At 40.8% G+C, this 12,151-nt stretch overlaps 1 protein-coding gene across 4 annotated transcripts in view; it reads right to left on the minus strand.

Moving 5' to 3' along the window:
- Positions 1–12,151, minus strand: part of Cep85l (centrosomal protein 85-like) — a 177,692-nt gene that overhangs the window by 32,572 nt on the left and 132,969 nt on the right. For all 4 annotated transcript variants that reach the window (XM_087596739.1, XM_087596738.1, XM_087596740.1 and 1 more), the window contains 2 exons: positions 11,397–11,518; positions 3,605–3,722 (listed from right to left, as the gene is read on the minus strand). In XM_087596739.1, coding sequence (XP_087452865.1) covers positions 3,605–3,722; positions 11,397–11,518 — 240 coding nt within the window. The remainder of the gene's footprint in view (positions 1–3,604; positions 3,723–11,396; positions 11,519–12,151) is intronic.

Below are 12,151 nucleotides of genomic sequence, written 5' to 3' on the forward strand. Positions count from 1 at the left end.
TTCCCACGGGTTATACAGGCAAGCGAGGCCTATTCATAATGTTATGCTCTGGTCACAGTTCTTTACACAGATCATGGGGAGCCTATCCCCAGTGGATACAACTGCATTGCAGCTCCTGCATGTGTGGCTCGGGGAACATTGCAAGAGGAGGAGGCAGAAAAGTTTTAACAGCCAGAATATCAGGAAATCTGCAGTACAGCAATCTCTCCTACACATGGCTGTACAAACAACGGCAGCTTCGATGGGCCTGTTAATATAAAAGGAGAAAAGTTTTCATGGGTTTCCATCCCTAGAAAAGAACTACAGGGCAACCACTGCCTGCTGGGAGAAGGATAATTAGCCTCTCACAGAGATGAGCACCCTATTGGTTGTCTAATGAAGACTGGTGAGCCTTGACACCATATATGTGAAAAAAACAGAACAGAGTCGGCAGGTTATTTATATACATATACATACATATGCATACATATATACATAGTATTCATATAACAAATACAATCAAAGCAATAGACATTATCAATTTTAGAGTGCAGGATATGGAAAAGTTTTGCAGGAGACTGCTAGGAGGGCTAGAGGGAAAGGGAAAGGGGAAATGGTGTGACTAATTTCAACTGAAAACAAAGACTATATAAGGAAGGAATAGATAGCCATGTTCTATTATCACTGTGCTTTGGATGTTGAATGTTAAACAGGATCACGGATAAAGGTGAAACTCATGAAACATTCAGTAGAATTAAGAAAACTTCATAGTAAAAAAATTAAAGAAATGAAAGTATTGGGATTTACAAAGAATTTCTATTAGAGTGATCGTCAGTGTATTTTTTGTATATGAGTGTTTTGTCTACATGTATGTAAGTGCTCCACATGCATACAGTGTCCACAGAAGCCACAAGGGAGCATCAGACCCCTGGGACTGGTATTTCAGACAGTCGTGCTTGGAGCTGAACCTGGGTCCTCTGCAAGAGCACCACGTTCCCACACTGGGCTCTCCCTCCAGCTCTGCATCACAGTAGTTTTAATTAAGATTTTCAATTCCAAACCACAGAGAGTAGAGCTGGAGAGTCACCGATTGAATAATAGGACAGACGAGCATTGGGGATAACAGAAGGGCAACAAGAGTGAGAAGCCTCACCCAGAGGGTAAGCCAGGCAGCCATGGTTAATAAAGACGAGTGGTCCCAACCACGAGTCACTGCACACCTTCTGCAAACTGCACATTCATTTGTGGGTTTTGGTGAGAAAGACTCTGTGGGGGAAAGTTCCATTTTGTCATTCGTGTGGCTCAGAGGGGTGTCCAGGTGCCATTTTGACAGAGAAAGTGTTATTTAAAACTGAGCTACTCTGGGGATTTGTGAACCAAGAACTTACAGTTCTAATTCAGAGACAGAAGTCAATCGGAGAGCCCCAAGGTGAGAGGCTTCGCTAATAATGGAGAAGAAAGGACCAGACAGGGACAAGCCTGAAAGTGCAAGTGGCAGGGGAGTCAGGCAGTACAGGTACAGAGCAGTGCAGCCTACTGTTAACATCGAGACTGTGACCACAGCATCTTGGAACCTTAAGGTCCGACAGTACAGTGGGTGCATTCATTGACTTCTAGAGCTATCCATAATCATAAAGTTCAGTGGCAAAGACCAAGAAGCTAAAATACAAAAGCCTATAATGGCATCCGTAACCACAGAAATTGAAATTTTTCTTTTAAAAGAAACTAGCACACTGATAGACCCCTCACTCCCACCCCCGACACCATGGTAACAGAATGGCAGAATTAAAACTATGGAGATGGTAAATTATTAACAGTGCGATCTCTGTGTTTTTTTTAAATCCTATAATTCTTCACAGAACTAGAAAAAAATGAAATATGAAAGCACCAAAAAACCTAAATAGCAAAAGCAATTCTAAGAACAACACTGAAGGACCCATATCAGCTAATGTCAAATTATACCACAGATCCACAGTAACAAAATTACCATGATACTGGCACAAAGACATACGTACAAGGTAAAATGGTGGAACCAGAGACAAAGTCACACACTACAGCCACCCAGCTTTTGACAAGGGACCAAAAACATTTTGGAGGAAAGAAACGCTTCAACAAGAGAGCGCTAAGCAAGCTGGCTGTTCACTTCCAGAGAAGAGGCATAAGGTACACAGCTTCACTTTAAACACAGGATTCACCACCTTCACGTCAGACCCGAAACTCTGCAATTCTTAACCCGTAACACATAAAGATCGGGCGGGTGAGAGGGTCACCAGGAAAGGACTCTACTGCCAACCTGAGGACCTGAGCTTGAGAAAAGCAGTTCCTACAGTGTATTCTGACCACACTCATTGTGCCACATAGTCACAGGGACACACACACATATGCACACATAATTAATGCTAAAAGATAAAAATACCCAAACATATGGGCACAGGCAAGGGCTTCCTGTAAGTCAGACAATAGTTGTAGGAATTGACAAATGGAGACTGTATGAAATTAAATTTTCAGCAGTAGAGAGACAGTCTAGAGAATGGGAGAAAGTCTTTGGCAACTACACATCTGACAGTGGATTATTACAAAGAATCTAAAAGGAATTTTAAGAATGTTATAACAAAACAAACAAGAAAACCACACCAAATTGTCCAAGCAATAAATGAGCAAATGAACAATTTTCAAAGGAAAGAATAGAATGGCCAACAGTTACACTATCAACACCTTAGCAATGGGGAAGCATACACCCATGACACCCTCTCTCACTCCAGTCGGAATGGCCATCATTCCCTCTAAAAGCCAGAAAAGCTGGGCAGGCGGAGGTAAGCACAGTGGAGGGAGGCTACTCAGGTGCGGCTGCTCGGAGAGCAGTGTGGAGCTCCTTCAGAAAAGGAACCCACAACCCACACACGGTCCGGCACCACCGCAGGAGGAAGCTACGTGCACCAGAGGCTTCCACACCCACGCTTAAAGCTGCACTGTTTGCCATAGTCCAAGCATGGCACTAACCTAGACACCAATCAATAGTAGATAAAAATGGAAATGGATGCATACAGGACGGTTTTGTTCCTCTGTAAGGAAAATAAAACTGTTAGGTGCAGGAAAATGGATAAAATGGAGATCATCGTGTTAAGAAAGTAAGCCATCTGTAAAATCTATATTAAACATACAAATATGCATATATACAACAGAAATCTCATTTCTCAGAACTTCAATTTACAAAGATGTGAATAGCAAAACAATGTTAATAAAGGGTTATTCACTGTGACATCATTTGTAATATCCCCAAGTAGCAAACAACCTTAGCTGTCATGTAAGATGGTTGAATACATTACGATGTCTATAAAGTAGAAAATTAATGTAAACGTAGAGAACAAACAATGTGCATATTCTTAAGGATTGCTGTATGTACAGAGCCACATGCATTTTTATGTGTTTGTGATATGCATCAACTCCGAACAGACATCAGACGTTGATGAGAGTGCATTCATTGTGTGTGCGAGTGAGGCTGACAGAAGAGAGGGAAGAGTCGCTGGGCAGGAGCTCTGCAAACTCACGTTACTTCAGAATACGGGATATAAATACACTACAAGTGCAGATTTATTAATCCACCACAAAGTGTTCTTCGTCTCACCTGTAAACTACTCATGTAGGAGTCTTCACAATTGACATAATGTCCTAGCATAGCATGCTGCGCCCGTAGTTCATTATCCCTTATCCTTTCATGTAGGTGGTTAATTTGTTGCTTCTGCCTGCAAAACATGAAGTGAAATTACATTATGAAGAATAAACTTGGAGTTGGGGATTTAGCACAGTGGTAGAGCGCTTGCCTAGCAAGCACAAAGTCCTGGGTTCAGTCCCCAGCTCCGAAAAAAAGAAAAAAATAAATAAATCAGTCTTGAAGAATAAACTTTTTCTAAGGAACAGTGAAGAAAACTTTTAGTATGCTGATAGGTTTACACATGTAAAAGTTTTGTCTCATCTCGACCACTGAGGAAAATTAGTTAATGAAGCACTTTTTCTATGTAAGAGAGAGGGGGGGAGGAAATGAAAAGAAAAAGATAGAAAACCATGGGGTTGGAGAGATAGCTCAGTATATAAAGTGTTTGTCATCCAAGCAGGAAGAACACATTCAAATCCCCAGAACCCATGCATGTCAGGCAGACCCATATCTCTTGTAGCGTTCAGGAGGAAGAGGACAGAGGATCCCCTGGGCAGGCTGGCTAGCTACATTACCTGGAATCGGTAACCCCGGTTCAGTTAGAGAGCCTGTCTCAATAAATAAAGAGGAGAACAACGATCTGAGAAGACACCTATGATCAAATTCAGGCCTACGACATAGGTGTGAGCACACTGCACATACATGTGCACCTACACACATAACTAAATATGAATATACCACACATGCATACATACATACACACACACAAAAAGCAAGAGTGAAAGAAGCTATTTACAACAGTTATATATATTATATATGTGTATGTAAACAAATGGAAGTCTAAATATTAATTTCTGAGCTACATATTCAAAACTCCTCAACAGTATTCTTCAGAGGAAAATTAATAGGGAAAATATCCTTTCCACAAAAATAACAAATACCTACTTTTGCTTTTATAATTTTTTCCTCAGAAACTAAATTTTTACATATTCTAATTCTTTTCCTGTACCGAATTCCAAGATAGGTTAGATTATTTCTCTATTAACATAGTTGTGAAAACTGCCCGGGGTAGTATGACCTGGTGCCTCATGTGTGGCTGGCATCTGAGGCAAAGGAAGGACTGCTGGGGACCATGTCCTGACCCTGTGGAATCTAAGTCTACTGTGAGTATTGACCTACAAAACCGATCACCTGAGACAAACAGAGTATTTAAATATACTGATTCAATAATGCTATACATATGGATATAAACTATTATAGTAAAAAGTAAACTATCAAAATGTATTTAAATATTCAAATTTAACTGATAACTACAATGCAAAATAAACATCCTTCCTTCACTACAGTGTACATTGACCATGTCAAAGCAAAGGATACTTATCGTAAGTAACCATTAATATTATTTTTCCTATTCATTTTTTTCTCTTTGATTAGCACAAAAGCAGTAGGTTTCATTACAGCATCAGCATACATGTGTCACACTTGGCTCACGGTGTTCTCTCCCCTGGCATCGCTCCCCGAGGAGGTTCCGATGTCTGGTTCCTTGATATATTCCATTGTTCTATTGTCTTCCTCATTTAAGACCTCTTCCTTCCTTGTCATGGTCTCATTGCCAGTGTCATGGTCTACATTCTCTCTCTCTCTCTCTCTCTCTCTCTCTCTCTCACACACACACACACACACACACACACACACACACACACACACACACACACACACCTTTAAATTTAGGTTCTTTTAGGTTCTATACATAAAAGAGTCCATCCATTTTCCTGAATGTCATGGCTTCACTTTTTATTGTGGCTGCATAAAATTCCATAGAATGAGGTCTATATCCCATATTTTTTAAGATGTCCATCTTTTGATAGACATCTAGTCTGATTCTGTGTCTGGATTACTGTGAATAGTTTAATGATAAATATGAATGTAAAAAGTATCTTTATGGTGTGTTGACTGAGGAGTTTTTCAAGTCTATGCCCAAACTGGTATGACTGGACCACAGGGATTCCCACTGTCCGTGCTTTAAGGCGCCTCTATGGATCCCTAGAGTGGCAGTACCAGTTTACATTTACCTTTTCCAATCTCCTCATCAGTATTTGCTGCCATATGGAGTCTTAAAGACAGGCCTTCTGCCTGGAGTGAGATGGACTATGGGAGCAATTTAAATCTACACTCCCCAGTATGTTCAAGTATTCATGCCTATCGGTGCTTCTCCTTCAGAAAACGGTTTATTCAATTAATTAGGCCCTGTACTGACTGGATGACAGTGTTGTAATGTTAATTTTTACAATATCTGTATATTCAAGATCTCGATCCTCTATATAAAATAAAATTAGCAAGATTTGTTTCCACTCTGTGGGTTGTGTATTCACACTCTGCTGATTGTTTTTATAGGAGTTTGTCCATTTTTGACCCACCCCAGCCAGTGAGGCTGTCTCCATGCATCCCAGAGCACCTCACATTTTTATTACTAAAGCAAGTAATGCATGAGATGATGTTTATAGCTAGCTTAATTACATGTAAGAAGGGAACATACCTAGCCTAGTGTTATACATTATGAAAGTTGTCTTTGGTGATGTCAAAGAGTCAAGAATACTCCTCCACTGGCTTTCCCACAAATATGAGCATGCTGGAGCATCCCTTCACACCCTTGCTTTCAAGTGCTTCCACTTCTCACAATGTGCTAGACAGTTTTATATCACATTTACACAAGCTAAAGACATTTGAGAGGAGGGAACCTCAACTGAAAACAACATCCCTAAGTAACATCAGGTTGTAGGCAAGCTTGTAGGTCATTGTCTTCATTAGTGATTGCTGGGGAGGGCCGAGCCTCATTATGAATGGTGTTATCCTTGGGCTGGTGGTCCTGGGTTCTATAAGAAAGCAGGATGAGCAAGCCGTGGGGAGCAAGCCAGTAAGCAGCACCCTCCATGGCCTCTGCATCAGCTCCTGCCTCTGGGTTCCTGCCCTGTCTGAGTTCCTGCCCTGACTTCCTTTGATGATGAACAGTGCTGTGCAAGTGTAAGCTGAATAAACCCTTTCCTCCCCCAGCTGCTATGGTTATGGTGTTTTCACATCAACAGAAACTCAAACTTAAGACACAGTTAATGCAATTCTTCCTAGGACATCTTGTGGGAAGACCATGTCTGTACTCTGCCCCATTCGTAGTTCACAGTAAGTTCTGTTTCTTACACAGGCTCCCCAGTCAATTCTTCATACCACCCCCTGTTCTTCTGAGCAAGTCCTTGCTCATACTTAGACCCTAGCAGTTCCTCTAGCAGTTGCAAACATTCAGGTTTGCACTAAGGCACTGATCTATTTTGAATGGTTAGTTTTACAGAGACAGGGACCTACTTTTATTTTTCTACATGTAACAATCCAGTTTTCCCAATACCATTTCTAAACATGACTGTCTTTTCTCCAGTCTGTGTTTTGATACCAGCGTGGCTGTACCTGTATATTTTATTTCTAGGTTCATTATTAGTCTTCATGTCTGTTTTTGAGACAATACCATGCTGATTTCTTACTGTGCTTCTGTAATAATTTAAAATCAGGCACTCTGATACCTCCGGTATTGTTCTCATGATTATTCTTCTCAACTACTAAGGGATTTTGTTCTTCTAAATGTATTTTGTTAGGGTTTTGTTTTGTCTTACTGATCAGAGACAGCAGCAGGTATCCCATGTTGGCTCTGAACACACTATGGAGCCCATGGGTGATCTTGAACTTCTTTTCTGCATGTTATTTATTCTTTCAGACTCTCATACATCTATAGTCTATTTTGATTCCAGCCATGCCTCCACATGCTCTTCTTTCTAATTCCTCCTAGACCCCACACTACAACTTCTTCATGTATTTATTTAAAAAAACAAAACAACTCTGAGTTCAATTAGTGCCTCCCATATGTGCATGAGCATAGGGTCATCTACCACACGATAGGCAACCTGCCAGGAACGACACCCGGAAGAAAACGGACTTTTCACTTCAGCAGACTTCAACTGCCCATAGTCCTCTGCTAGGGGTAGGGCTTTAGGATCTCTTCCCAGACTCATGCTGGAATTTTGACTGGCTTCATGTTGAGCAGGGTTTGTTCAGGCAACCACAGCCGCTATGAATGCATGTGTGCAACAGAAACTTCTGGGTCACACAGTCTTTCCACGCCATCATCCATAATAATCCGAGCCTCAAGGAGAAGTGGGCAGGCAGCACTCACGCCTGACTCAGTAAACCAGGTGGAAGACCCAGGCTGCACAGGCCATGGGCCCAGGAAGACCCTACCTAGATTATCTTGATACATGGACATACTACCAACCTGTCCTCTTAATACTTACCTTTATATCAATAACCACTGCAGCTCTCTAACCCCATCAAAGAAGAGTCACACTAAATGAGACCCTGAGCTCCTTATCTGCTTCCCCTATGTCTAGAGTGCTAGGACTACACGTTTATGTGGTGATGGGAACTGAATGTGGGATTTGTGTATGTTAGGCAAGCACTTTACCAAGTGAACTACATCCCCAGTTCCCAAAGAAATTTTAAATTAATATTTTTCTAATTTTATATAAGTATATCTTTGGAATTTTGATGGTAATTTTCTTGATGTTGTAGATTGCTTTGAATAATTTAGTCATTTCTACAAAATTAATTCAGCTAATCCATGAACACAGGAGGATTTTAGTCTAATTATTTGTTCCCAATTTCCTCAATGCCTTAAAGTTTTCACTGTAGAACTGTTTATTTCTTTGGTTAGGTTTATTCCTAGGTATTTTACTTTTGTTGATGCTACTGTTAAAGAGATCTTCCCATTACTTCTTGACATGTTTATCTATTGCTATATAAAAAAGCTACTAGTTTTTTATTTTGATTTTGTATTCTGTTACTTTGGTGAAAGTGTTTGTCAGGGCTAAGAGTTTTAAGTGGACTCTTAATGGTCTTTTACATATAGGATCCCCCCAATCTGAAAGAAATCATGTCATCTACAAATAGAGATAACCTCTTCCTTTAGTATTTGTATCCTACTACTACCTTTACTATATCGTCGTCATCGTCGTCATCATCATTGTTATTACTAATGTCTTAGCTTAGGTAATAATAATATCAACAGTCCTTTTTTGGGAAACAATACTGGTTTGATCTCTCTGATGGCTAGTATTTAACATCTATCTCATTTTTAAGGCTTGAGAATTCTGTGCAATAATCTCATTGACTAGATCAGGTATGTCGTTAACGTTTATCTCATCATCTTATTCTATCCCAAGGCTTCTTAGATTTGGTCTGCTCATCATATCCCAGAGTTCTTAAAACACTACTCACGCAGTTCTTTACTGATGTTTGCATGTAGCGTTTCATCAACCCCATCTTCCATTTTTGATGACTATTCCTCCTCCTCCCCCTCCTCTTCCTCCTCCACCTCCTCCTCTTCCTCCTCCTACTTTGTCTTCTTGGTCAAGCCTACTAATGATGGTTTCTGGTTGATTGAGTTTTTCATGTCCAACACTATTTGTCAAAACCTCCAATTCCTATTTATGCTGCCGAATTTTCATCCATGCTGTTGATTTTTCCCAACCCTTCTGTTAACTCTCTCCTCTGATTCCAGATCCTCTTTCTTATCTTTCATCATTTTTACCAGAAAACATTTGAAATCTTAATCTGGCGTTTCACTCATTACAATCTATTTGAGTTCAATAGTTGAAGAAGTAACATCTTTTGAAGAAGACATATTGCTTTGCCATACCACCCCGGCCCATGTTTCTGATAGATTATGTGCTGTAATTAATGTTGGTTTAGATGTCTTTTCTGGTTTGTTCTTGCTGAGCAGTCTACTATTTTCAATTCCTCCTTCCCTCATTCCCCCTCTCCTCCCTCCCTCCCTCTCTACCTCCCCCCCCCACTCCTTTCTCTCTCTTCTCCCTCTCCCTATCCCATGTAGCCAAGCTGGCCTGCAATGTGCTATGTAGCCAATAACAGCCTTGAACTCATGTTCCTCCTACGCTCTTGTCTCTACCTTCTGAGTGCAAGGAATACAGCATTCCAACTACAACCAGTCTTAGATGGTTCTCAGTAGCAAACCTAGGGTACTATGTAGTTTAGGTAACTACTCTACAACTGAGATGTCCCCAATCCCCTTAACTTTTGACTGATCATTCAGCAAATACTAGCATTCTTTAATCCCCCTTTATGTTATTGGGTACTGAGCCCAAGGTCATGTGCTTCTGTGACAAGCATTTTAGTACTAAGCTGTGTCTCTAGCCCTGAGAAGCCTACCCTTGAACTCTCAATCCCTAGTCCAATGAGAGAGGAAAACCTTTTTGGAAGAAGCTGCTGCTTGTCCTCTGCCTTTGCTCAGGCTCTGGGCAGCTGATGCTCTGTTAAACTCCTTCTCTATTCCCACCCATTCTCTTCTAGCTGTTTCCTTCCCTACTCCCACCCATTCTCCTCTAGCTGTTTCCTTCCCTACTCCCACCCATTCTCCTCTAGCTGTTTCCTTCTCTACTCCCACCCATTCTTCTCTGGCTGTTTCCTTCCCTACTCCCACCCATTCTTCTCTGGCTGTTTCCTTCTCTACTCCCACCCATTCTTCTCTGGCTGTTTCCTTCCCTACTCCCACCCATTCTCCTCTGGCTGTTTCCTTCCCTACTCCCACCCATTCTCCTCTGGCTGTTTCCTTCTCTATTCCCACCCATTCTCCTCTGGCTGTTTCCTTCTCTACTCCCACCCATTCTTCTCTGTTTCCTTCTCTACTCCCACCCATTCTCCTCTGGCTGTTTCCTTCCCTACTCCCACCCATTCTCCTCTGGCTGTTTCCTTCCCTACTCCCACCCATTCTCCTCTGGCTGTTTCCTTCCCTACTCCCACCCATTCTCCTCTGGCTGTTTCCTTCCCTACTCCCACCCATTCTCCTCTGGCTGTTTCCTTCTCTACTCCCACCCATTCTCCTCTGGCTGTTTCCTTCTCTACTCCCACCCATTCTCCTCTGGCTGTTTCCTTCTCTACTCCCACCCATTCTCCTCAGGCTGTTTCCAGCCATCTTTGCCTTCCTTTGTTTGTCCCATTGCCTCACACAAATATAAACAACAAATGACACTGGTTTCAGAAAAAAAAATCCCTTTCTCAAATGTTTTCTTAAGTATCTTAATAAAACACCCTTGATAATTTCAAGAGTAGACATAAATGATATACACCCATATATTTTAAAGATAACATAATGCATTAACCTTATGATACCTTGCTCAGAATAATCAATCGACTTTCTATTGAAACAAAATGAATTCTTCTTGATAACTTTGGTACTAAAATATTAAAAGTTCTTGCAATGTTACAAAAGAAATGCTTCCATAATTCTTACTCTAGACAATGTAAATTTTAAAATATATCCTTTTCATATTTAGGTGGTCTCCAATCTAATATATAGTAGTCAAAAGAACTCATGATTTTAGTGTGGCTTTCCAAATTTGACAATCTCTAAAGACATCTAAAGATACCACCTTGCAGCTCTGACAGCTCAATGTAGCATACGAAGACAGGACAGAGAATATCTTCTAAGCCATGAGTTTCACTATAGCAAGTGGAAAGCCTGTCAGAAATCAAACAGACAAACCTAGCCTCAGTTCTGAGAGCTCCTGCATGCCGTGGGACTGGAGCGGGCACACATGGGACATTAATTTGTTTGTAATTTCACATTTTAAGTAGTGAAAGCAACTGCAATTGTTTCACTGATCTAAACTGTTGTTGTCTGAAATTGTGAGTAATTAAAAAGCAGACTCACCTATCAATTACAATTTCCTTCTGCCTCAGAAGTCCTTCTTTTATTTTCAGCACTGATTCCCATTTACTGAAATCCTGGAAACCAGGAGGTGAATAAGTCTGACGAGATGATCCAGTCAAAACCTGCACAAAAAATTTACATATTGACTATGTTTTCTAAAGGGAACATCTGCATATCGTCCAGTATTTTCCCAATGCTTTCCATTAAGAATCAAACAAACAAATATCTCTCTCCTCTGCCCCACCCCCACATTAAAAAAAACAAAAACAAAAACAAAAACAAAAACAAAAACAAAACAAACAAACAAAAAAACAACCCAAAGCCAGCCAGAGAAGCCAGCAAGCAGACCTTCCAGGGTCCTGCCTCCAGTCTCTATCCCTGAGTTCCTGCCCTGACCCTCAATGGTGAACCAACTTAAAATGCCTTCATTGATCACTTATCCTTTAGGACAATCGGAAAGAGCTTTAGTAGCTAGAAGCAGTAACTAAGCCTCTCCTGCCCAGTTCTCAATCATATACAAGTAGAAGTTTTCTGACAAACAGTCAGTTATTACCTCGGGAGGCACTTCTACGGCTCAAGTAAACATTACCAGGAAGAGATAACCACAGCCCCTGAGTACCCAGACAGTAAACGTCATGATCAGATCATCATTTAACTTCATTAGCATTGCAAAATCACAAATATTTCCCAAGGTATAAAACATTACCCACAAATGGCTATTATTATTTAGATGGTTATTTGCTTCCACTATAATT

This window comes from Rattus norvegicus, chromosome 20, assembly GCF_021556685.1.
Source record: "Rattus norvegicus strain SHRSP/BbbUtx chromosome 20, alternate assembly SHRSP_T2T, whole genome shotgun sequence".
In the NCBI taxonomy this organism is placed as follows: domain Eukaryota; kingdom Metazoa; phylum Chordata; class Mammalia; order Rodentia; family Muridae; genus Rattus; species Rattus norvegicus.